Genomic DNA, 26,642 nt, shown 5'->3' with positions numbered 1-26,642 from the left:
AAAATACAGGATTCACTTTTTTATGTGAAGCCTTTGCTTCTTTACAGTCACAGTCATAGGTAACAAGTGAGTATGCAAATCAGTAGATCTGGCTCAGTTTCCTCAGAGATGATAGTCTCACATGTTATTGGGATTATAACACAGCATGTTTAGTTTGATGTTCTCGTCCCAGTGGCGTAGCAGCAGGAACAGCTGTCTGGCGGCTCCCTTCAGCCCCGCCAGGTCGACCCCCTCAGGCAGCTCCTGACAGCGCAGCCAGAAGTCTGCTTTTGCTGCCACCAGCTCCCACTCCATGAAGTAGCCCGCACAGCGGTGCTCCAGCCAGGCTAGAGCCACAGCTGTGGCCCAGCTTGAGCCCTCCAGGTCTTCTTGAGCCAACAGGCAGCTCCCCTGGAGGTCAGCTGGCTCTACTGTGGAGCCTTCATAAACATCTGTCTCTGATCCGCGACCACTATCTGCCTGGCCGTGGCTTTGGCTGTGGGACAGGCCAACTGATAGCTCCAGGGAGCCCTCCTCGGAGCTGGGGAGGTCAGGGGGTGAGGTGACAGGGTCTCGGTCAGACAGGTGTCTTCGGCGAAGCCTTGGTTCCAGCATCAGGGGAGTGTCCTCTGGAGTGTGGTGGAAAGGAGGTGCAGTTGGTTTAGAGAGGAGGCCGGAAGAAGGAGAAAAGGTAACATGGTGACTAGAGGGAGCACCTAGAGGCTTGGCAGAGGTGGATAAAGATGGAGCGCTGGGGGAAGTGCAACGGAAAGGTGGGCTGAGGCTGCGACGGTGGAGGCTGTAGGGTGAAGCTCTTTTTAGGCGGTCCAGGGGGATCTGGACACAGTCTGAGTAGATCTCCGTCAGAAGAAAAGCCCCTGAAGCCAGCTGCAGACGCACCTGATTCAACACCATATAGACACAAATTAATAAATGTGTTTGCGCGCTTTTGCGCAGAAGATTGCGTATGTTGTTTGTATGCACAGCTCACCAGGGGAAGATAGTCCGGGGCCTCAGTTTCAGGTTGTTTCTCAGTCTCTGCTGACAAACAGTGGGACTTGAGAGGAATCTGCTTTCCTGATGAAATAGAGGACCTGAGTCTGCCCAGTGGGAACCTGGAATATATAAAAAGAGGTAACCTTTCCAGAAAGATCATTTAGTTACTTTCAGTCCGTTTCTGCTAAACACTAACATTTTTGTTGATCCCCTTCGCAATTTAATGCAGCATTGACAAGAAAGTTTCACTCAACAATCTTAATTTAATGTGACAGTTTTCTTTACCTGGCGCCAAAGAAGCTCTCCATTGACTTGCTCTCTATAGATCGCTGTGAACGAGTGCATGAGGCGCCTGTTATTGCTGGAGCTGTAGCAGAGTAGGCACTACCTCCTACACCTGAGACAGCAGCATGGAATAAAACATTAAACACTATTGTTTCATCAGTACAGTTACAAGGTGATGTTTCCTGACTGCGTTTAAAGGCTCAGTGCACCCCAAAAAAAAAAGATAGCTGTGTTCTTGCTGTGATCACTTTTCAGTAGAACTATTTTCTAATGATGAAATAGTCCCTTTAGAAATGTCTTACACTGTGTTTTGTGAATTATTTAGAACAAAGGGGGAATTGTTTTTGGAAAGAAATATTGCTTTTAAATATAATGTTTCAGTGTTTTGAGCACCACAAACCAAATTCTACACCCCAGCACACATCCATTGTATTTGGGTGGAGGCAGAATTCTTAGTCTGATATCCTAAAACCTTGGTGAATAAACCTTAACTATTGCATGGCTTCATACCTCTAGAGGCAAGGGAGAAAATATCTCGCTTTTTTGGACTTTTTCGGTGAATTGATCCTTACCATTGATCCATTACCTCAGAGGAAGGGAAAGTAGGTCTTCCTTTTCTCTTTCCATACAGACTCATCTAGAGTTTTGAACTGGTTTTCTGGTCAGACGCCTCTAACCTTGGGAGTACACTGACACTAGAGTGTTTTCACTGAGCGAGTCGACAGCAATACTTACTAGAGTCCCAGGATGTAAGGCTACAGGGTGAGGCAGGAGTGTCATCTCTGTCTGAGAGATACAAAGATTGTTGATTGACCTAAAGTCTTGGCAACAGATATGGGTGCTGGTATCATTCAGTCTTTATACCTGTAGAGTTCCAGGTGTCCTCAATCTCTTCACTGTCTCTACTGGTGCGCCGTCTGCCCAAACCAACAGAATAGGCCCTCTGCCTGCGACTACCTGACTGGGAACTCCACTTGTTTCCCAAATGCATCCCTACACACACATACACACAGCACAAATACACACTAAAATTTGGTATTTAAATGAAACCTCGACATAAGTTAACCCATGCCTGAAATCAAATCTGTGTATTTTCCTTATATTTTTAACAAATTGTAAGAACAGGCATTGCAAACTAGCTTAGACTATGAATGCTAGTATATTTGTGTTGCTGGTACTTGTCAGAGTGATCTAGCATTGTACTTTTATTAAGGTGAGGAAGAAAGATTAAAAAAAAGAAAAAAAGTGGTAAAATAATAAGAAGCACTGGCGGAGATATCTTGACTCAAACACCAAAAAAACTGAATCCTTCAATTCCCATAATGCAACTCAAGAGCATCTCTGAGTAGACCATCCCTGCCCAGTAAATGCCAAAACTCCACATCCTAAATTCGTGTCGGTGAAAAATTTAAAGCCCAACCTGAGATAACCCTAATGACATCATCAGGGTCATTTTATCAGAAAGCACCCTTCAGAGCCACAAAGCACATTAGATAACTATTTTCACAGATTGAATAGGACTCCTTGTGAAAAGTAACATAAAAACCTAATGTCTAAAATTGCTCTGTCTGTGTGAGATTTTGTAGCACACCTGTGTTTTGGACGTCCATGCCTTCTGGCAAGCCTTTGTTGGGGTTGCTATCAGTGGTAGTGAAGGCTGTGTACATGCAGATAATGTTACAATGCTTACTGGTCTGGATAGCCTTCATACGGTATCGCTTAGCTGAACCTAAGGAATCATCAAATACAACAACACAGAAAGAGTAAGAGATAGAAAGCATTTATAACAGTTAGGAGATAACGGTACGTCAGTCAGTAAGAGAAATCATCAGTTAAACCTCACCATGTCCAATGTCACTCTCCTTCTCTGCCATTTTCTCAAAGTCTCTTATAACTGAGCGAGCAGCCAGTTGGTGAATAATCTCCTCCCATGGTTCCCCTCCCTTTCCTTCTTCCCCTCCTCCTCCACATCCTTCAGCCCCTGATGTCTCCTGGCCCTCAGGGGTCCAGAGGTGCCCCAGGTCAACAGTGACTTCCCAGGACACAGGCCTGCCACTCAGCAGGCCATGAATGCGCGAGCGGCACTGACCTGGTGGGGGATCCTCTGGGGGAACAGCAGTGAAGAGGTACTCTGGATCTGTGAAGTTGTCCCAGTCCAGAGGAGAGGCGGGGAACAGGAGACCATCTGAGGGTCAAAGCAAGAAAGTGAGGGATAGAAATTTGATGGAGGGAAGATGAGAAGCATAGTCCTGGTTTTCTTAATAGTATCTTACTGGAGTCAGTGAGGCTTCTGCGGGACAGTGTCCCTCGTGATGGGGGCTTTGTTTCCCCATCACTTTCGTCCAGCCTCCCTCCCAGTGTTTGGTCAAAGGAGACCCTCTCCAGAGCTCTCCTTAGGCGATGCATCTCAAGCTCGCCCTGGGGGGACGAGAAACTCCGTGCTGCCATGGTTGAACGGGCCAGTGCTTTTTGTCTCCTACGAGACTCCTCGCCTCCATCTAGACGCCCACTCTGGTTGTATGAAAACAAAGCAAGTAAAAAAGTAAGTCAGAACTCTATTTTATTTTTCTCTGCAGCAACATATGTCTAAAATTAAAAGATTTTAGGGCAAGGGCGTAGGTTTGGTCTCAACATTAGTAGGGACGGAAAACCACGACCACCCCTCGAAAACAAAGAAATTGATGTTTAATGCCATCAACCAAACGGTTTATTAACATATAAGATCTGAATTTACATTCAGAAATGCCCATACGTGAATGTAATAGATGTACGATCTTGAATTTCCATAGATGAAATACATGTACATATGAAGTAAAATCATATATATATTTAAAATAGCCTATATATGTAAAAAATTACACATGAAACCTGTTAGAAATTGGAATATCATAAATTGACATGTATGTCTAAATAAGAGAAACATGTATTTTAGTATGTCTGTTTGTATTATAGACATGTGTTACATAAATATATACCCATCCCAGAGCCTGTCAGTACATGTTGATATTATTATAAAAGATAGACATTTATTAAGAAATAAAAACGTCATAGTATATGAAGTCATTAGAGTCACCAATTAACCTAATGTGCATATGTTTGATCTGGAAGACCTGAAAAAAGTACCCGAACAGAAACCACACAGATAAAATGGGAACATGCAAAATCCTCACAGAAAGGCCCCAGGCGCCTGGGGTTCAAAACCCGGTACCTTCCTAATGTGAGGTGATAGTTTTCACCACTGAACCGCCGGGCCCCGGCATAAAAGAAATTATAGTATAATAAAGCATAAAAAGTCGTGGTATAGTAAGGCATAAAATGTATTAATATAGTAAGGCATAAAATGTCATTGTATAGTAAGGCATAAAGAATGTTGAAAATATAGTAAGGCATTAAAATGTCAAAAAATGTCATGATATAGTGAGGCATAAAAATGTTGAAAAATGTCTTAATATGGTAAGGCATAAAAATGTCAAAAAATGTCATAGTATAGTCAGGCATAAAAATCTCTATACTATGTGAAGACATAATAACCACATGAAATGGTGGCCCTTAAAAAAACGTCATAGTATAGTGAGGCATAAAAATGTCAAAAATGTCATAGTATATTAAGGCAAAAAAAATGTCTAAAAACGTCATAGTATAATAAGGCATAAAAAAGTCAAACAATGTCATAGTATAGTGATGGATGAAAACATCAAAAAATGTCATAGTATAGTTAGGCAAAAAATCTGGAAAAAACGACATAGTATAGTAAGGCATAAAAATGGAAAAAAAAACTTTTTTTCGGTTTTTCTTAAAAGTCTTAAATGACATAGCTTAGTAACGCTAAAAAGTCAAAAAACGACAGTCATAAAAATGTAATACTACAGTAAGGCATTAAAAGTCATAAAAATGACATAGTACAGTAATGCATAAAAAGTCATACAAATGTAATAGCTTAGGATGGCACAAAAAGTCTTAAAAACAACATAGTCTAATAAGGCATTAAAAGTCATAAAAATGAAATAACTTAGTAATGCTAAAAAGTCAAAAAACGACAGTCTAATGAGGCATAAAAAGTCATGAAAATGACATAGCTTAGTAAGGCCTGAAGAGTGGAAAAATGGCATGGTATAGCAAGGCATAAAAAGTCTTAAAAACGACATAGCTTAGTAACGCTAAAAAGTCAAAAAAACGACATAGTATAATAGATATAAAAAGTCATAAAAACAGCATAGTATAGTAAGGCATTAATAATGAAAAAACTGCATTGTAAAGTGAGGCATAAAAACTGAAAAAAACAACATAGTATAGTAAGGTATAAAAAGTCATAAAAATGGCATAGTATAGTAAGGCATTAAAAGTCATAAAAATGACATAGTATAGTAAGGCATAAAAAGTGAAAAAAACGCCAAAGTATAGTAAGGCATAAAAACTGAAAAAAATGTCATAGTATGGTAAGGCATAAAAGGTAAAAAAAAAAAAACATCATAGTATAGTAAGGTGTGAAAAGTGAAAAAAACGTCATAGTATCATAAGGCATAAGAAGTCACAAAAATGATAGAGCTTTGTAAGGCCTAAAACGTGAAAAAAAAACGGCATAGTATAGTAAGGCATAAAAAGCCATAAAAACGACATAGTACAGTTAAGAATTAAAAATGAAAAGAAACTAAATAGTATAGTAAGGCATAAAAAGTCATAAAAACGACATAGTATAGTAAGGCATAAAAAGCCATAAAAACGACATAGTACAGTTAAGAATTAAAAATGAAAAGAAACTAAATAGTATAGTAAGGCATAAAAAGTCATAAAAACGACATAGTATAGTAAGGCATAAAAACTGAAAAAATGACATAGTATAGTAAGGCATAAAAACTGAAACTCCACAAGGGCACTCAGCATCCCTGTTTGTTTTTGCTGATTTTCTTCAGGTGCTGGATGCAGGAATCAGCCTGATGCGCTACACATGAGCATGGTGTGCTAAATTAAGTCTTCCCCCTTTCAGTTGTGGCTCTCTGACTTCTATCTCTCTGGCTGTCTTCGTCATCACTCCCGTGCTCCTGGCAGACCTGATGGCAGCTGTGGCCTTTCTTTTGTTCATTGTTTTTCAGTTATTTGTTGACGTATACCTAATTTTCCTTGTTGTAAATAAATTATTTGAAAATAACCTGCCAACTCCTGTTGTCTCCCCTTTCTTGTTTGCAGCCATTAAGACAGGCTGTGAAACATGAGATAATCAAGCATAAAAATGTCAAGAAACGAAATAGTACAGTAAGGCATAAAAACTGAAAAAAACGACATAGTATTGTGAGGCCTAAAAAGAAAATAAGAATGATAGAGCTTAGTAAGGCCTAAAAAGTGAGAAAAATGACATAGTCTAGTAAGGCATAAATAGTGAAAAAAACAACATAGTATAGTAAGGCCTAAAAAGTGGGAAAACGACATAGTATAGTACGGCACAAGAAGTGAAAAAAATGACATAGTATAGTAAGGGAAAAAAATGTCAAAAAACATCATAGTATGGTAAGTCATAAAAATGTAATAGTATATTAAGATACAAAAACGTAAAAAAAGAAATAATATAGTAAGCCATAACAACCTCAAAATCATCATAGTATAGTACGGCATAAAAACGTCTAAAAACGCCCTAGAATAGTAAGGCAAAAAACTTCATAGTATAGTAAAATATAAAAAGTCATAAAAACTACATAGTATAGCAAGGCATAAAAACTGAAAAAATTACATATTATAGTAAGGCATAAAAAGTGAAAAAAACGTCATAGTATTGTAAGGCATAAGAAGTCATTAAAATGATAGAACTTAGTAAGGCCTAAAAAGTGAAAAAAACGACATAGTATAGTAGGGCGAAAAAGGGAAAAAAACGGCATAGTATAGTAGGGCATAAAAAGTGAAAAAAACGGCATAGTATAACAAGGCATAAAAAGTCATAAAAACGTTATAGTATAGTAAGACATAAAAAGTCATGAAATTATAGAGCTTAGTAAGGCCTAAAAAGTGAAAAAAACCGACATAGTTTAGTAAGGCATGAAAATGGAAAAAAACAGCATAGTATAGTAAGGCATAAAAAGTGAAACAAAATGACATAGTTTAGTAAGGCATAAAAAAGGAAAAAAATGTCATAGTGTAGTAAGGCATAAAAAGTGAAAAAATGACATAGTATAGTATGGCATGAAAATAAAAAAAATGGCATAGTATAGTAAGGCATAAAAAGTAAAGGAAACAGCATAGTATAGTAAGGCCTCAAAAGTGAAACAACGACATAGTATAGTAGGGCATAAAAAGTCATAAAAACAACGAGGCATAAAAAGTGAAAAAAACGACATAGTTTAGTAAGGCATAAAAAAGGAAAAAAATGTCATAGTGTAGTAAGGCATAAAAAGTGAAACAAAATGTCATAGTGTAGTAAGGCATAAAAAGTGAAACAAAATGTCATAGTGTAGTAAGGCATAAAAAGTGAAACAAAATGTCATAGTGTAGTAAGGCAGAAAAAGTGAAAAAATGACATAGTATAGTATGGCATGAAAATAAAAAAAATGGCAGAGTATAGTAAGGCATAAAAAGCGAAAAAAACGACATAGTTTAGTAGGCATAAAAAAGGAAAAACATGTCATAGTATAGTAAGGCATGAAAATAGAAAAAAACAGAATAGTATAGTAAGGCATAAAAAGTGAAAAAAACGACATAGTTTAGTAAGGCATAAAAAAGGAAAAACATGTCATAGTATAGTAAGGCATGAAAATAGAAAAAAAATGGCATAGTATAGTGAGGCATAAAAAGTAAAGGAAACAGCATAGTATAGTATGGCATAAAAAGTAAAAAAAAAACATCATAGTATAGTAAAGTATAAAAAGTGATAAAAAAGGTTATAGTATAGTAAGACATAAAAAGTCATGAAAATTTCAGAGCTTAGTAAGGCCTAAAAAGTGAAAAAAACAACATAGTTTAGTAAGGCATGAAAATAGAAAAAAACAGCATAGTATAGTAAGGCATAAAAAGTGAAAAAAATGTCATAGTATAGTATGGCATAAAAAGTAAAAAAAAAACATCATAGTATAGTAAGGTATAAAAAGTCATTAAATTATAGAGTGTAGTAAGGCTTAAAAAGTGAAAAAAACGACATAGTATAGTAAGGCTAAAAAGGGAAAAAAACGGCATAGTATAGTAAGGCATAAAAAGTGAAAAAAACGACATAGTATAGTAAGGCAAAAAAGGGAAAAAAACGGCATAGTATAGTAAGGCATAAAAAGTGAAAAAAACAACATAGTATAGTAAGATATAAAAAACTAAAAAAACAGCATAGTATAGTAAGGCATAAAAAGTCATAAAAACAACGAGGCATAAAAAGTGAAAAAAACAGCATAGTATAGTATGGCATAAAAAGTAAAAAAAAAACATCATAGTATAATAAGGCATAAAAAGTCATAAAAACATTATAGTATAGTAAGACATAAAAAGTCATGAAAATTATAGAGCTTAGTAAGGCATAAAAAGTGAAAAAAAACTACATAGTTTAGTAAGGCATGAAAATAGAAAAAAACAGCATAGTATAGTAAGGCCTAAAACGTGAAAAAAAACGACATAGTTTAGTAAGGCATAAAAAAGGAAAAAAAATGTCATAGTATATTATGGCATAAAAAGTAAAAAAAAAAACATCATAGTATAGTAAGGTATAAAAAGTCATTAAATTATAGAGTGTAGTAAGGCTTAAAAAGTGAAAAAAACGACATAGTATAGTAAGGCGAAAAAGGGAAAAAAACGGCATAGTATAGTAAGGCATAAAAAGTGAAAAAAACGACATAGTATAGTAAGATATAAAAAACTAAAAAAACGGCATAGTATAGTAAGGCATAAAAAGTCATAAAAACAACGAGGCATAAAAAGTGAAAAAAACAGCATAGTATAGTATGGCATAAAAAGTAAAAAAAAAACATCATAGTATAGTAAAGTATAAAGAGTGATAAAAAAGGTTATAGTATAGTAAGACATAAAAAGTCATGAAAATTATAGAGCTTAGTAAGGCCTAAAAAGTGAAAAAAAACGACATAGTTTAGTAAGGCATAAAAAATGAAAAAAAATGTCATAGTATAGTATGGCATAAAAAGTAAAAAAAAAACATCATAGTATAGTAAGGTATAAAAAGTCATTAAATTATAGAGTGTAGTAAGGCTTAAAAAGTGAAAAAAACGACATAGTATAGTAAGGCGACAAAGGGAAAAAAACGGCATAGTATAGTAAGGCATAAAAAGTGAAAAAAACGACATAGTATAGTAAGGCAAAAAAGGGAAAAAAACGGCATAGTATAGTAAGGCATAAAAAGTGAAAAAAACAACATAGTATAGTAAGATATAAAAAACGAAAAAAACGGCATAGTATAGTAAGGCATAAAAAGTCATAAAAACAACGAGGCATAAAAAGTGAAAAAAACAGCATAGTATAGTATGGCATAAAAAGTAAAAAAAAAACATCATAGTATAGTAAAGTAAAAAAAGTGATAAAAAAGGTTATAGTATAGTAAGACATAAAAAGTCATGAAAATTTTAGAGCTTAGTAAGGCCTAAAAAGTGAAAAAAACAACATAGTTTAGTAAGGCATGAAAATAGAAAAAAACAGCATAGTATAGTAAGGCCTAAAAAGTGAAAAAAACGACATAGTTTAGTAAGGCATAAAAAATGAAAAAAAATGTCATAGTATAGTATGGCATAAAAAGTAAAAAAAAAACATCATAGTATAGTAAGGTATAAAAAGTCATTAAATTATAGAGTGTAGTAAGGCTTAAAAAGTGAAAAAAACGACATAGTATAGTAAGGCGAAAAAGGGAAAAAAACGGCATAGTATAGTAAGGCATAAAAAGTGAAAAAAACGACATAGTATAGTAAGGCAAAAAAGGGAAAAAAACGGCATAGTATAGTAAGGCATAAAAAGTGAAAAAAACAACATAGTATAGTAAGATATAAAAAACGAAAAAAACGGCATAGTATAGTAAGGCATAAAAAGTCATAAAAACAACAAGGCATAAAAAGTGAAAAAAACAGCATAGTATAGTATGGCATAAAAAGTAAAAAAAAAACATCATAGTATAATAAGGCATAAAAAGTCATAAAAACATTATAGTATAGTAAGACATAAAAAGTCATGAAAATTATAGAGCTTAGTGAGGCCTAAAAAGTGAAAAAAAAATGACATAGTTTAGTTAGGCATGAAAATAGAAAAAAAACAGCATAGTATAGTAAGGCATAAAAAGTGAAAAAAACGACATAGTTTTGTAAGGCATAAAAAAGGAAAAAAAATGTCATAGTATAGTAAGGCATAAAAAGTGAAAAAACAACATAGTATAGTAAGGCATAAATACTCATGAAAACAAAAGAGCTTAGTAAGGCCTAAAAAGTGAAAAAAAAACCTCCACCAGGGCACTCAGTGTCCCTTTTTGTTTTTTCTGATTTCATTTCAGGTGCTGGATGCAGGAATCAGCTTGATGCGCTACACATGAGCATGGTGTGCTACATTAAGTCTTCCCCCCTTCAGTCCTGCCTCTATGACCTCTCTAGCTATCTCTCTGGCTGTCTTCGACATCGCTCCCGTGCTCCTGGCAGACCTGTTGGAAGCTGTGCCCTTTCTTTTGTTCATTGTATTTCAGTTATTTGTTGATGTACTGTATATCTCATTTTCCTTGTTGTAAATAAATTATTTGAAAGTTATCTGCCAACTTGTGTTGTCTCCCCTTTCTTGTTTTCCAGCCATTAAGACAGGCTGTGAAACATGAGATAATCAAGCATAAAAAGTGAAAAACGTTAAAAGAAGTCATAATATAATAAGGCATAAAAAAGGCATTGTATAGTAAAGCATAAAAAGTCATGAAAATCATAGAGCTTAGTACGACATGAATAGTGAAAAAGACAATATAGTATAGTAAGGCATAAGAAGTCATAAAAATGATAGAGCTTGGTAAGGGCTACAAAGTGAAAAAACGACATAGTATAGTAAGGAATAAAAAGTCATAAAAACGACATATATAGTAAGGCATAAAAAGTGAAAAATACGGCATAGTATAGTAAGGCATAAAAACTGAAAAAAATGACATAGTATAGTAAGGCATAAAAAGTCATAAAAACGTCATAGTATAGTAAGACATAAAAAGTCATGAAAATTATAGAGCTTAGAGAGGCCTAAAAATGAAAAAAAACGTCATAGTTTAGGAAGGCATGAAAATAGAAAAAACATCATAGTATAGTAAGGCCTAAAAATAGAAAAAAACGAGTTTAGTAGTTAATAGTTTAGGCATACAAAAGGAAAAAATGGCATAGTGTAGTAAGGCATAAAAAGTGAAAAAACTGACATAGTATAGTAAGGCATGAAAATAGAAAAAAATTGCATAGTATCTTAGAGCATAAGAAGTTATAAAAATGATAGAGCTTAGTAAGGCCTAAAAAGTGAAAAAACAACATAGTGTAGCAAGGCATAATATGTGAAAAATAACTAATAGTATATAGTAAGGCATAAAAAGTGAAAAAAACAACATAGTATAGTAAGGCATAAAAAGCCATAAAAACGACATAGTACAGTTAGGCATAAAAAGTGAAATAAAATGACATAGTATAGTAAGGCGTAAAAAGTGAAAAAAAAAACAGTATAGTATAGTAAGGCGTAAAAAGTGAAAAAAAAACGGCATAGTATAGTAAGGCGTAAAAAGTGAAAAAAACGGCATAGTATAACAAGGCATAAAAAATCATAAAAACGTCATAGTATAGTAAGACATAAAAAGTCATGAAAATTAAGGAGCTTAGTAAGGCCTAAAAAGTCAAAAAAATGACATAATATAGTAATGCATTAAAATTCATAAAAACGACATAGTGTAGTAAGGCACAAAAAGTGAAAAAAAGTAAAAAAAAACAAAATTTAGTATAGTAAGCCGTCAAAAGTGAAAAAAACGCCATAGTATAGTCAGGCATAAAAAGTGAAAAAAACAACATAGTATAGTAAGGCATAAAAAGTCATAAAAATTACATAGTAGTACTACATAAGAAGTGAAAAAAATAGCATAGTATAGTAAGGCGTTAAAAGTGAAAAAAAACAGTATAGTATAGTAAGGTGCAAAAAGTTTTAAAAAAGCGGCATAGTATAATAAATCATAAAAGTGAAAAAAACGACATAGTTGAGTAAGGAATAAAAAGTCATAAAAACAACAAGGCATAAAAAGTGAAAAAAAACAGCATAGTATAGTAAGGCCTAAAAAGTGAAAAAAACGACATAATTTAGTAAGGCATAAAAAAGGAAAAAAATGTCATAGTATAGTAAGGCATAAAAAGTGAAAAAAACGTCATAGTATATTAAGGCATAAAAAGTCATAAAAACGTTATAGTATAGTAAGACATAAAAAGTCATGAAAATTATAGAGCTTAGTAAGGCCTAAAAAGTCAAAAAACGACATAATATAGTAATGCATTAAAATTCATAAAAACGACATAATACAGTAAGGCATAAAAAACGAAAAAATAGCATAGTATAGTAAGGAATAAAAAGTCATAAAAACAACAAAGTGTAGTAAGGCACAAAAAGTGAAAAAAACATCATAGTATAGTATGGCATAAAAAGTAAAAAAACCCATCATAGTATAGTAAGGCGTGAAAAGTCAAAAAAACGGCATAGTATAGTAAGGCAAAAAAAGTGAAAAAAACGGCATAGTATAGTATGGCATAAAAAGTGAAAAAAATAGCATAGTATAGTATGGCATAAAAAGTGAAAAAAACATCATAGTATAGTATGGCATAAAAAGTAAAAAAAACCCATCATAGTATAGTAAGGCGTGAAAAGTAAAAAAAAACGGCATAGTATAGTAAGGCAAAAAAAGTGAAAAAAACGGCATAGTATAGTATGGCATAAAAAATGAAAAAAATAGCATAGTATAGTATGGCATAAAAAGTGAAAAAAATAGCATAGTATAGTATGGCATAAAAAGTAAAAAAAAAACATCATAGTATAGTAAGGCGTGAAAAGTCAAAGAAATGGCATAGTATAGTAAGGCATAAAAAGTGAAAAAAACGGCATAGTATAGTAAGGCGTAAAAAGTAAAAAAAAAAGGCATAGTATAGTAAGTCATAAAAAGTCATAAAAACTACATAGTATAACAAGGCATAAAAAGTCATAAAAACGTCATAGTATAGTAAGACATAAAAAGTCATGAAAATTGTAGAGCTTAGTAAGGCATAATAAGTCAAAAAACGACATAGTATAGTAAGGCATAAAAATTCATAAAAACAACATAGTACAGTTAGGCATAAAAAGTGAAAAAAACGACATAGTATAGTAAGGCATAAAAAGTGAAAAAAACGACATAGTATAGTAAGGCATAAAAAAAGAAAAAAAACATCATAGTATAGTAGGGCGAAAAAGGGAAAAAAACGGCATAGTATAGTAGGGCATAAAAAGTGAAAAAAACGGCATAGTATAACAAGGCATAAAAAGTCATAAAAACGTTATAGTATAGTAAGGCATAAAAAGTCATGAAAATTGTAGAGCTTAGTAAGGCATAATAAGTCAAAAAACGACATAGTATAGTAAGGCATAAAAATTCATAAAAACAACATAGTACAGTTAGGCATAAAAAGTGAAAAAAACGACATAGTATAGTAAGGCATAAAAAGTGAAAAAAACGACATAGTATAGTAAGGCATAAAAAATGAAAAAAAACATCATAGTATAGTATGGCATAAAAAGTAAAAAAAAACATCATAGTACAGTAAGGTATAAGATGTCATAAAATGATAGAACTAAGTAAGGCCTAAAAAGTGAAAAAACAACATAGTATAGTAAGGCATAAAAAGTCAAAAAAACGGCATNGCATAAAAAGTGAAAAAAACGACATAGTATAGTAAGGCATAAAAAATGAAAAAAAACATCATAGTATAGTATGGCATAAAAAGTAAAAAAAAACATCATAGTACAGTAAGGTATAAGATTTCATAAAATGATAGAACTAAGTAAGGCCTAAAAAGTGAAAAAACAACATAGTATAGTAAGGCATAAAAAGTCAAAAAAACGGCATAGTGTAGTAAGACATAAAAAGTCATGAAAATTATAGAGCTTAGTAAGGCTTAAAAAGTCAAAAAACGACATTATATAGTAATGCATTAAAATTCATAAAAACAACATAATTCAGTAAGGCATAAAAAACAAAAAAACGACATAGTATAGTAAGGAATAAAAAGTCATAAAAACAACATAGTGTAGTAAGGCACAAAAAGTGAAAAAAAAACATCATAGTATAGTATGGCATAAAAAGTCAAAAACAACCATCATAGTATAGTAAGGCATGAAAATAGAAAAAAAACGGCATAGTATAGTAAGGCATAAATGGTCATAAAATGATTGACCTTAATAAGGCTTAAAAAGTGAAAAAACAATATTGTATAGTAAGGCATAAATAATGAAAAAATGGCATAGTGTAGTAAGGCATAAAAAGTCATAAAAAACTGCATAGTATAGTAAGGCATAAAAAGTCATAAAAACGTCATAGTATAGTAAGACATAAAAAGTCATGAAAATTATAGAGCTTAGTAAGGCCTAAAAAGTGAAAAAAGACAGTATAATAAGGCATAAAAAGTGAAAAAAACGGCATAGTATAGTAAGACATAAAAAGTCATAAAAACAACAAGGCATAAAAAGTGAAAAAAAACAGCATAGTATAGTATGGCATAAAAAGTAAAAAAAAACATCATAGTATAATAAGGCATAAAAAGTCATAAAAACGTTATAGTATAGTAAGACATAAAAAGTCATGAAAATTATAGAGCTTAGTAAGGCCTAAAAAGTCAAAAAATGACATAATATAGTAATGCATTAAAATTCATAAAAACGACATAATACAGTAAGGCATAAAAAACGAAAAAATAGCATAGTATAGTAAGGAATAAAAAGTCATAAAAACAACATAGTGTAGTAATGCACAAAAAGTGAAAAAAAATATCATAGTATAGTGCATAGTATAGTAAGGCATAAAAAGTCATAAAAACGTCATAGTATAGTAAGACATAAAAAGTCATGAGTATAGTAAGGCATAAATAATGAAAAAATGGCAAAGTGTAGTAAGGCATAAAAAGTCATAAAAACGTCATAGTATAGTAAGGCGTGAAAAGTAAAAAAAACGGCGTAGTATAGTAAGGCAAAAAAAGTGAAAACTACATAGTTTAATAAGGCACGAAAATAGAAAAAAAACGGCATAGTATAGTAAGGCATAAAAGGTCATAAAATGACTGACCTTAATAAGGCTTAAAAAGTGAAAAAACAACATAGTATAGTAAGGCATAAATAATGAAAAAATGGCAAAGTGTAGTAAGGCATAAAAAGTCATAAAAACGAAGTAGTATAGCAAGGCATAATAAGTGAAAAAAACAACATAGTATAGTAAGGCATAAAAGGCCATAAAAAATGACATAGTACAGTTAGGCATAAAAAGTGAAAAAAAACGACATAGTATAGTAAGGCCAAATAAGTGAAAAAAATACCATAGTATAGTAAGGTGTAAAAAGTGAAAAAAAAACATTATAGTATAGTAAGGTGTAAAAAGTGAACAAATGGCATAGTACAGTAAGGCATGAATAATGAAAAAAACAACATGGTATAGTAAGCCATAAAAGGTCATAAAATGATTGACCTTAATAAGGCCTAAGAAGTGAAAAAAAACAGTATAGTATAGTAAGGCGTAAAAAGTGAAAAAAAATTGCATAGTATAATAAGGCGTGAAAAGTGAAAAAAAACGGCATAGTATAGTAAGGCATAAAAAGTCATAAAAACAACATACAATAGTAAGACATAAAAAGTCATGAAAATTATAGAGCTTAGTAAGGCATAAAAAGTGAAAAAAACTTCATAGTATAGTCAGGCATAAAAAGTGAAATAAACGTCATAGTATAGTAAGGCATAAAAAGTGAAAAAAAACATCATAGTATCGTAAGGTATAAAAAGTCATAAAAACTACATAGTATAGTAAGGCGTAAAAAGCGAAAAAAAACGGCATAGTATAGTAAATCATAAAAGTGAAAAAAAACGACATAGTATAGTAAGACATAAAAAGTCATGAAAATTATAGAGCTTAGTAAGGCCTAATAAGTCAAAAAATGACATAGTATAGTAAGGCATAAAAATTCATAAAAACAACATAGTACAGTTAGGCATAAAAAGTGAAAAAAAATGACATAGTATAGTAAGGCATAAAAAGTCATAAAAACGTCATAGTATAGTAAGACATAAAAAGTGAAAAAAACAACATAGTATAGTAAGGCATAAGAAGTAAAAAAAAAAGCATAGTATCGTAAGGCGTAAAAAGTGAAAAAAAAAACAGTATAGTAAGGCGTAAAAAGCGAAAAAAAACGGCATAGTATAGTAAGGCGTAAAAAGTGAAAAAACGACATAGTACAGTAAGGTGTGAAAAGTGAAAAAAAAGGCCTAGTATAGTAAGGCATAAAAAGTCATGAAAATTATAGAGCTTAGTAAGGCCTAATAAGTCAAAAAACGACATAGTATAGTAAGGCATAAAAATTCATAAAAACAACATAGTACAGTTAGGCATAAAAAGTGAAAAAAAACGACATAGTATAGTAAGGCATAAAAAATGAAAAAAACGACATCGTGTAGTAAGGCATAAAAATTGAAAAAAAAATATAGTATAGCAGGGCATAAAAAATCGAAAAAAAACGTCATAGTATAGTAAGGCATAAAAACATAAAAACAACATAGTGTAGCAAGGCATAAAAAGTCAAAAAATGACATAGTATAGTAAGGCATAATAACTGAAAGAAACGACATAGTATAGTAAGGCATAAAAATTCATAAAAATGATAGAGCTTAATAAGGCCTAAAAAGTGAAAAAGCGACATAGTATAATAGTAAGGCATAAAAAAGCCATAAAAACAGCATAGTATAGTAAGGCATAAAAATGGAAAAAAACAGCATATTATATTAAGGCATAAGAAATCATAAAAATGATAGAGCTTAGTAAGGCTTAAAAAGTGAAAAAACGACATAGTATAGCAAGGCATAAAAAGTGAAAAAACAACCTAGGATATAGTAAGGCATAAAAATTGAAAAAATTACATAGTATAGTCAGGCATAAAGACTGGAAGAAACAACAGTACAGTAAGGCATAAAAAGTCATAAACATGACATAGTATAGTAAGGCATAAGAAGTCATAAAAATGATAGAACTTAGTAAGGCATAAAAAGTGAGTGTTAGGCCTAAAATGTGAAAAAAACAACATAGTACATTAAGGTATAAAAATTCATAAAAACAACATAGTATAGCAAGGCATAAAAAGTGAAAAAATTACATAGTAAAATAAGGCATAAAAACTGAAAGAAACAACATAGTATAGTCAGGCATAAAAAGTGAAAAAAAACGGCATATTAGGAAGGCATTTAAACCGAAAGAAACGTCATAGTATAGTAAGGCATAAAAAGTGAAAAAAAAAGGCATATTATAGTAAGGCATAAAAACTGAAAGAAACAACATATTACAATAAGGCATAAAAAGTCACAAAAACAACAAAGCATAGTAAGGCATAAACAGTCCTTAAAACGACATATTATATTAAGGCATAAAAAGTGAAAAAAATGGCATAGTATAGTAAGATGTAAAGCTTAAAGATAGAGCTTAGTAAGGCCTAAAAAGTGAAAAAACGTCATAGTATAGAAAGGCATAAAATGTCATAAAAACGTCATAGTCAAGTAAGGCATAAAAACGTCAAAAAAAAGCCTTAGAATTTTAAAGCATAAAATGTCATAGTATAGACGTATATTTTTTAAGATATAAAATGTCTTAAAAATGTCATAATATGGTACAACATGAAAACCTTAAAAAACATCAGAGTATAGTAAGGCATAAAATGTCATAGTAGTGTAAGGCATAAAAACGTCAAATAATGTCATAGTATAGCAAGGCCTACAAATGTCATAATATATTGAGTCATAAAATGTCATAAAAATGTCATAGTATAGTAAGGCATAAAAACGTCACCCTCTTGGAGGGTACATTGGAATGATTTAATTTGACTGCTCTCCAAACATAATTTCAATGAGGTCACTCAAATATTGGTAAGGTACATTCTTTTCTCCCAAACTATTGGTAGGGACATGTCCCTATTGTCCATATGCAAACCTTTGCCCTTGTGTTAGGGTTATCTGTATGTAGTGTATCTATTTGTTATATTTTGTACTCTCCAGGAGTATTGAATTTCTGTAATCTGCTTTTATGATGTGCCTACAGTACAACATCAGATAGGGATGTACAACTCCCTCCAGAACACTTCAACACCACTCTTTCAAGTAAGAGTAAGAAAGCTAGAGGTTGCACTCCTCCAATAACAACATGTCTTGTGACATCATTGTATTCTGCTTTATTGTGTTGGTGGATAAATTGATTTAAAACTAAAAGAATTTCTCCCAGTTTTACTGATGAAATTTATGACAAAGTAGTGGGTACAGAGAGAAAACATTTCTGTTGATTCAGAGGACTGATAGATGAAAACATTTTCTGCTGTACTGTTTTGTAGCAGTGATGGAGGGAGCTTTTCATGACAGATAAGTTACATGAGTACAGAGAAGTGCTTTAAGGTTAATCTATTACAAATAGTCTTACCTTTTTTGACCCATTATCAGGCATTTCAGCTGAGAGGTTTTGTGGCCATGCAGAGTCGGCCCAGCGAGACAAGGATGACCTCTGTTCTGGAGGGGGCATCTTTTCAAGGCCTTGTGGTAGAGACCCTGTATCCAGCACTGAACTAGAGGAGTGAGGGTCAGGCAAAAATGCCCCACCTGCTGAGTCAGAGTTGGATGAGGCGTGTATGTGTGAGTGGGACTGTGAGTGGGACTGTGTCTGTAGACTTCGCTCACTACTGAGGGAGCAGCGAGTGAGGACATACTGCTCCTGGATATAAGAGCTTTCTTGGATCCTCCTCCTCACGTCATTGGACCAGTCTAGCTCCACACCTATAGTGGACAAAAGCCAGCCATTAACCACTATGGCAGAAAGTATCCAGGAGGCAAATGTAAGCTCCACTGATGAGAGACTGACCTGGGCTGGTGCCAGGGTCTGTGTCTTTGGCACAGGAGAACTCAGAGGAGATTTCTCTAGAGATCTCCCTCAGTGCTTCCTCCAAATCGGTGCCATCTGCACATGTCACCACAGGCATTAGTTCAGAGGCAGGAGGAGGTGAAAGCTCATCATTTGATTGGCCAAAAACAGAACCCGTGGAGCCCCGATGTTTATAGCCCTGTCCTTGACACTGTAAAGTAAGACGGATAAATTAGAAATGTGTTTTCCTGTGTAGACACACAAAAACATACTTTTAACAAAAAAAGTAGCGATGAATACCTCTGCCTTTTTTGCTTTGAAATTTGTCATATCGTACAGGGTGCAATATCCAATGAGGCGATTCCCAGGGTAGAGTGGAGGGATTTCATTGGGTGAAAGAAGAGCCTCCATGTTTTCTGGCAGATACCAGTCAATCCGCACGTCAGTCAGCACAGGTTCAAAAGCCTTTTTCAGGGACTTGATTAACTGAGGAGGGAGATTGGTCACAATATTTTTTAAATGAATGCTTTACAATTTTTTTTCTAATAAGTGGGTTGGCCCACTCCAAAAGGTCCCAAGATAAATCAGAGGGGTCATGAGACAATTAATGGGTGAGGAAACAAATGTTTTGCTATACAAATTTATATATATATATACATATACTACTTTTCTCTAATCTTTGATTTATTTTTTATATATACTGTTTATATATTGGATGATTTTACTTCTACTTATTCACTTTTTATCACCGCTAATCACATGATGATGTTTTAAGCTCTCAAAATAAGATTATGCCTTTAATTGTTCTGGAGTTTGTATTTTCTCCAGTAGGTGGCAGTATTGCAATTCTTCTGACCTTGGGCTGGAGTCTCTCCTCATCATCCAAGAACTCTGTAGTCCCTCCTGTTAGTTTGGCAACGCCCTGCAGGAGTCTCCTGCAGGCTCGAGGGCCCAAGCCCAGACCAAAGCATCTGCAGAGATGATATCATATATTCTTGAAATTTTAATCACATCCCCAGTGCCTGTGCTTTGCATGCAGCATTTTTTTCTTTCACTTACTGTCTGAGCAAATCAAATACCAGCACCAAGTCAGACTTAACTACCTGTTTGTGAAACCCTCATGGGGTACAGAGGCTTCCATGCGTCTCAGGAACAAGAAAATTTGGTGTCGCCAAACAGACAGAACTATTATTTGTGCACTCAGAGGGATTACAAGCCATTTAGCTAATTGAGAGCTTGAAAAGAGCAGGGGACAAAATAATTGAGAAGACTGAGACCTTGAGTGCTGTGTCTAAAAACAGCAGGTCTATCTGGACAGCTAGATACTGTTAGCATTACATGAGTAAGAGGACAGGGAACCAAAATGATACTGAACCAAGATAAACACCTTTTCTGGATGTAGACTATAGTTGAACATCCTTGAAATTAGATGTCTTACATAAGAATAAAGAAACAAGTATTTATATAGTTTGTGGAAGGACAGCCAAAACAGTACAGTGGAGAATGTCAGTCCAACAGGAGAATACTAATGAGGGATAAATGGAGTTATTGTGCGTTGCTGAAGGGACAGGGGAAAATCAGAGGGGCGTGACTCTCACTGCAGAGCAAGCACTTAACGGGATTACTGGGCGGGGCTGAAAAATACCTCAGCCCTTTCTTTTCTTTCTATCGCAGTGCTTTGCTCTGAGTTCTTGAAGATCTCTGTTTGATTGTATCCCCTCTCCTTCTCACTGTTTCTCTCCTCTTCCCTTTCCTCCCACAAACTGTGTCATATTTATCACCTCATTCTGCCCGCACTCACTACACTCCATTCCTCTCCGCTTCCCTGTCACCTTCAGTGATTTAATGTCGTATCACATGGCAGCCATAGAATAATGTTGTTAATTAGTTGGTTGAATTAATTAATTAATGTCCATCTTTTGTATTGATCCCACTTCTCTGTGCTGTTCTTCACACATGACTAACATGGGTTACAATATTTAATAGAGAATTTAGTGTTGGGGATTCATACCTGCCAGCACATGTGTTTCTGCGGACCAACTCCAGCACTTTGGCTACGTTGCTAATGGATCCATCTGTAATGATAAAGACCTGGCGAGGATATGAGCGCTGCATGGGCTGTTGGTACACCCAGGACAGCGCCCCCAGGAGGTTGGTGCCTCGCATGTCAGCTCTCATCCTCTGGACATACTCATATGCCTGCATGAGAGTGACCTGTGTGCATAAAGAAACAGAGAAGTAGAGATGCAATCAGATCTACAGTAAACGTGGGAGAAGCAGGCAGCGGAAAAGAACACCTGTCCGACTATATGACGCTGCCTGTGCAAACATCACCTGTGTTGTCGAGATAAATTCACCATTTGATATCAGATGCCCCAATTACCCTGTGAGGGTAGCAAAGAATTGAATCAGTGCTTGTCTAATAAAGAGAGAGCAAACATACACACATTAGCACCTGCCTTAAAACTGCCTCAAATCACACTGTGGACAAACATGCCTGACAGAAGAGGAGATGGAGGACATCTCCTGCCTTCGTGAAAATGCATGAAAGGTCACCATATGGTGAGGAGTATGTGCAAAGACTGTTTGTCCTTGAAGCCCCTGGTCTGGATAAAACCTGACACTCTGCTACTAAGGCAACCCATGGAACTGACCTATTGCCTGATTAGAAAGTAGACAAAATAGAACACAAAGTCCTGCATGGTTGAAAAACACCTGCTTTCGGGAGACCTGATCCAAATGCTCCGTGTATTTACTTTTACTGGAAAGAATTCATATGTAATTAAGAATATCACTGAATATCCTATTAACAAGACAGATTCAGACTATTCTCCATTCTGAGCTAGGTCATTGTGTAAAACCAACATCAGTGCAGAGCTTGCTGGAGGTGAACAGTGGCTTGATGGTGGTGCCGAAGCCCACAACGTTGAGCATAGTGCAAGAAGGGAGACTCTTCAATGCCACCACCATGGCTTCCTGTGGAAACAAGAATGGATAGTCAGGGTGGAGCGAGATGAATCTACACGTCTAAATCTAAAAAACTGAACTCTGGTTCATTTGTATGTTTTTATCCTGACTGCAGCTCACCTTTACACGACGGATGTTAGTGCCACTCATGCTGCCGCTGCGATCTACGAGGAACAGTAGCTCTCTGGTGGCTTTGTGCAGCTCCAGAGGTTCACACAGCAAATCAGGACAGAAGTTGAGCATCAAGACGGGGCTGCTCAGAATGTCCTTGTGGTACCGCTTCCTCACAAACTCCAGCTGCAAGTGGAACATGTCAGCATGTCAGCTGTTAGCACATTTTTATGCAGTTAACAGAATCGGAACAGATGTATATAAAGGAATGAGATATGAAAGGCAAATAAAGGTGGGATCCACCAACCTTCCTTTCTGGTTCTGAATCTTTGCGGGTGCAGCGGATAAAATCACGACGGGAACAGATCAGCTGTTCATACTGGCTGAAGGAGAGCCTGCCTCTCTCTAAGATGACCAAGGGGTTGTGAGGCTCTAGATAAAGGTTGAGGATAAAGGTTTCAGTGAAAAATAAACAGAGACTGAAACAAAGAGAAAGTACAAATATTGTCGGGAAGATTTGCCATTGCTCACCACTGAGGTGCAGAATGATCTCTATGTGTCTGTCATATGGATGCTCCTGCGCCAAGGTGATGTAGGTGGCAGATGCACTTTGGGCACTGGGGTCTGCATCTGCTCTCAGAGCATGAGTGGGGCTCTCCAGTCCTGCAAATTAGTTTAGGAATAAATAAAGAAAAGCAAATAAAGGTTATCATATTAATTAAATTTTTATGTGTTTTTGATATGTAATGATAACCTTTTAAATTGAAGATATATAAACACTAGTCCTCCATATTATGTAGTAATTTCAGTGTGCATTTTCCATTTCTACAGCATACACCAGTCCAGTGGAGGCGAGTGCTTCCTTCATCTATCTCCTTTGGGTTTTGGCCTGGATTCAGGCCCTCTCTGTACATCCATTAATTTTTATTTTGTAATGAGATTTCCCACTTTTCCAATACTTCACAATGACTGAGTCAAGAACCACGGAATCAAACGTATGTGAAAAGACAGGCAGTACCAGCCAGCAGGCAGGCCCCTCTGACAAGTAGCTGGAAGTTGAGTTCATAAGGTGCCAGGCTGGCAGCTGGACTGGTGAAGATGGTGTGGGTACATTGCTGCTCAGAGTCCAGGACCCGGCCTTGTTTTCCTGAGGTGGCACCGAAACAGCTGGTTGCTCTGAGGAAGACAGCGATGTAGATTATTTAGATTATTCAGCAGATGGTCTGAATTACATCTAATTTATTGAAATGGAGAGTATCAGGCAAAATAGTGTTGCCACATTTAGGTGTGACATAAATACCCAGGTTCTTCTAACTTCCCTCCATTTTCACTCTTGCTTGAAGTCATCTGCCCAGTGACAACTGGAGTAAGTAATGAGGGGTAGACGATGTGGATTGCTCCATTTTCTAATGTAGGGAGTTCCAGTGTGGTGCTTATGATAATAGACACTATATCCATGGGGCCAATGACCCCTGTGCCCACAATGAAGGTGGTTCTTTCAAGGTCTTCATCCAGGATGAGATGCCCTAAAAATATACAGCAGTTACTTACATAATAAAACAATTTAAACAGCCAGACAAGTTAATAAGCTTTTTTTTTTTTTTTTAATCAAAATAATTAAAGGTTGCAAAATCTGTGTGGTGTCAGCTAAATTAGAGATATTTATTCCATGTACATGATACCACTGTTTCCAATAAAATACTATGCACTTCAAGTTGATGTATGTTTGTGCTCAGTGAATGCCGTTTCACCATTAGGCAGGCAGCCAAATCTATTTGCCTCCTTTGTATGTCCTTTCTATCCTCAGTGAGGCTAATACAGGACCTAGGAGGGACTTACTGCAGCTATATTTGTGTTACAGCAGTAGACAACAGTTCAACCAGTGGATGAAATGATTTGTGGTTCTACTACACTGTATTACAATTTCTATCCTCAAGCAAAATACAGCAAGTCTCTGTAGCTTTGATTGTCTGCGCTGAAAGCTCAGTTTAATCTTTGTTATGGGCATTTCAAGCATTTAGAGGACAGTGCATTTACTCTTCAGATATTCCGCATTGGGTCTGGTTAAGCTCAAGTGTCTGCAGAACAGAGAACCAATGACTACTGTCCGCTAGCAGTATCCATAAATGAATTAGACTGATTACTGCTCAATAACTGTGAGACGTATTTATTAGTAGGTTGATCGAGGAAATTGGATAGCCCAGAAAACGTTGGTAATGTGAATGCTCAATATGAATGCACATTTAATTTCTTACTTGTCGAAGCTTATGGAATTACGTCAGATAAATACATGGGCACCTCATTATAAGATTTTTTTTCCTTCACAGCATTCCTCACCGTTGGTGCATTGAATGTCGTGGCTGGAGCTCCCACAGCAGCCCCACTCCCGGCCGTTCCCACAGTGGCCTTCAAGACCAGTTCCAGGGCAGCAATCCAGACAGCAGTCCTTCAGCTTCCCTCGGTTCTGTATCTGGACCCCGACCAGTCGGCCTGCAATTGCGGCCTCAAAGCCCACCACAACCTCCTTTTCTCCGAGGGGGTACACAAACACACCTACATGACCGACAATGTAAGACACACACAAAACAATGATTTCAGACTTTTGATTCAGCTCATAAACCAATGAAACTACATAAGACGCAGCATATTTCAAAGTAAAATAGATTTCTGGCTCTGTTGAATGTTGTAGTTATTGTAGTCACTATGGACAAAAGCATCTGTCAAATTAATTAAATAGAACTGATAAGAAGCCAGCGTGGCAGTTTTGAAAAACTGTTCAAGTGTTGGTCTTTTTTATTTGGTAGTTACTAATCCTTTTAAGTTTTATTCAAATCACTGATGAATTTTCCTTGCTATTTAACCTCTTTGAGTTCAATGAATTAATTGTTTTCAGCTCTTTTGTCTTGTCGTTAAAAACCATCCAATAAATGTCTTAATTTTTCCTGATTTGATGTCATATGGAGTCAAAATATAATTGCTGGGATTATTACCTAATCTAAGAGTGTGTCATCCCACTACTCACCTTCTACAGACTCTATGTCAGCGTTGGCATAAGTGAGGTGTGTGGTGATGCCCAGGGAGCAGCCGTTGGCACAGGACTTGATACAGGAGGCCTTGAGTAGCAATGGTTCCCATGTAGAACGGTTTCTCAGTCCCACCATCTTTTCAGGGTACTGACAGTCCTCTACTCTGCAGGCTGCATGAGAACACAGGTACACAGACCTGTGAAATGGTCTGAGCAGACAGGAAGAGAAATGTGTGAGTGTGCATTTAAATTCTCTCATTTTCCATTCAGCACGCAATCACAATGATCTTTGTAAATCGAGTGTCATGCCAAACAAGCAAAACTGCCTACATTAGACCAGATCTTCTGCCATATTGATTAAAATCATCTAACATGTCCATTGGTTTTACATTTGTATGTATTCAAGCCTGCCAGATATAAATTTATAAGTACACGTCAGCTCTTCGACATGTAACCAAGCTATCTCCTCAGGCTCTTAGCAACCAACAGTGATAGTTTGAGTGTTAGTGGCTTGGTCAATCATTAACATTGCAGGTCTGCACTTACTACACTATGCATCATGCTAAGCATATGCAATCAGAGTCTGTATGCAAATCCATGTGCACTTACGATTACTGTCTTACCCTTACTTACCTGCACTCTTTGGTAACTGCACAAGCTGGATGGTAAGAAATGGTGCACTGTACTCTTCTGTATTTTGTAAACTAGGATAACATAAACCTCTAACTAATCACAGTTTCCTTCACAGTTTCCATTTATGTAACTCAAGCTGCATGCAATTACTCTTCATGACTGAACACTTAATAACTTTAAGTGCAGCAGGTGCAGAGACCAGTGTGCAGATCACATCTTAGTGAACGGTAGACTGCATAAAGGTGTGTGTGTGTGTGTGTGTGTGTGTGTGTGTGTGTGTGTGTGTGTGACGGTGTATGTATGCATATGTGTCTGTGTACGCACGCATGCGGGCATTTGTGTGCGCGTGTATGCGTGTGTTTGCTGTGATCCAGGTAATGGTCTTTTCACATCTACCTTCCTAACTAGATCAACAGCCTCCATCTGGCTACTGTGCTCTCAGCTCATAACAGGCAAATAAATGCCTGGTTTGTTAAAGTAGGGCAAACTGATGCTGTCAGAATACATACAAAAGGAAAAGTACAACATTATGCCCTTCTGTCATACTGTCTCATTAACTTTATCAATGAGAAAAAAAGATGTATG

The 26,642-nt window shown here is 35.3% G+C and overlaps 1 protein-coding gene across 1 annotated transcript; it reads right to left on the bottom strand.

The window, feature by feature from the left end:
• Nucleotides 1–117: 117 nt before the first annotated feature.
• Nucleotides 118–25,560, bottom strand: LOC111228928 (von Willebrand factor A domain-containing protein 5B2-like). Its single transcript, XM_022755040.1, has 23 exons — nucleotides 25,422–25,560; nucleotides 24,737–24,952; nucleotides 23,700–23,925; nucleotides 23,418–23,575; nucleotides 22,931–23,062; nucleotides 22,707–22,831; nucleotides 22,409–22,585; nucleotides 22,187–22,297; nucleotides 21,333–21,535; nucleotides 20,178–20,292; nucleotides 19,622–19,807; nucleotides 19,322–19,532; nucleotides 19,132–19,236; nucleotides 18,887–19,065; nucleotides 3,534–3,771; nucleotides 3,104–3,445; nucleotides 2,852–2,989; nucleotides 2,125–2,253; nucleotides 1,996–2,046; nucleotides 1,261–1,372; nucleotides 971–1,094; nucleotides 704–879; nucleotides 118–568 (listed from the first exon to the last, which is right to left on the bottom strand). The coding sequence occupies exons 1-23, from the start codon at nucleotides 25,558–25,560 to the stop codon at nucleotides 118–120; spliced, it is 4,044 nt and encodes a 1,347-aa protein (XP_022610761.1).
• Between the last annotated feature and the right edge of the window lie 1,082 nt (nucleotides 25,561–26,642).

The sequence above is a fragment of the Seriola dumerili genome, unplaced genomic scaffold, assembly GCF_002260705.1.
Source record: "Seriola dumerili isolate Sdu_G_001 unplaced genomic scaffold, Sdu_1.0 BDQW01000226.1, whole genome shotgun sequence".
Lineage (NCBI taxonomy): Eukaryota > Metazoa > Chordata > Actinopteri > Carangiformes > Carangidae > Seriola > Seriola dumerili.
Note: the sequence above shows the minus strand (reverse complement) of the source record. Positions and strands in the feature narration are given on the sequence as shown.

What these genes read in the sequence shown, in the direction of transcription:
- LOC111228928 (XM_022755040.1), bottom strand. Translation starts at nt 25,560, where the DNA reads ATGGTGGGACTGAGAAACCGTTCTACATGGGAACCATTGCTACTCAAG. An exon ending in CCAGCAAGCTCTGCACTGAT is followed by an intron (nt 21,536 to 22,186) that starts GTTGGTTTTACA and finishes TTATGCACACAG; the next exon opens with GTCACTCTCATGCAGGCATA. An exon ending in AGAAACACATGTGCTGGCAG is followed by an intron (nt 20,293 to 21,332) that starts GTATGAATCCCC and finishes TCATCTCTGCAG; the next exon opens with ATGCTTTGGTCTGGGCTTGG.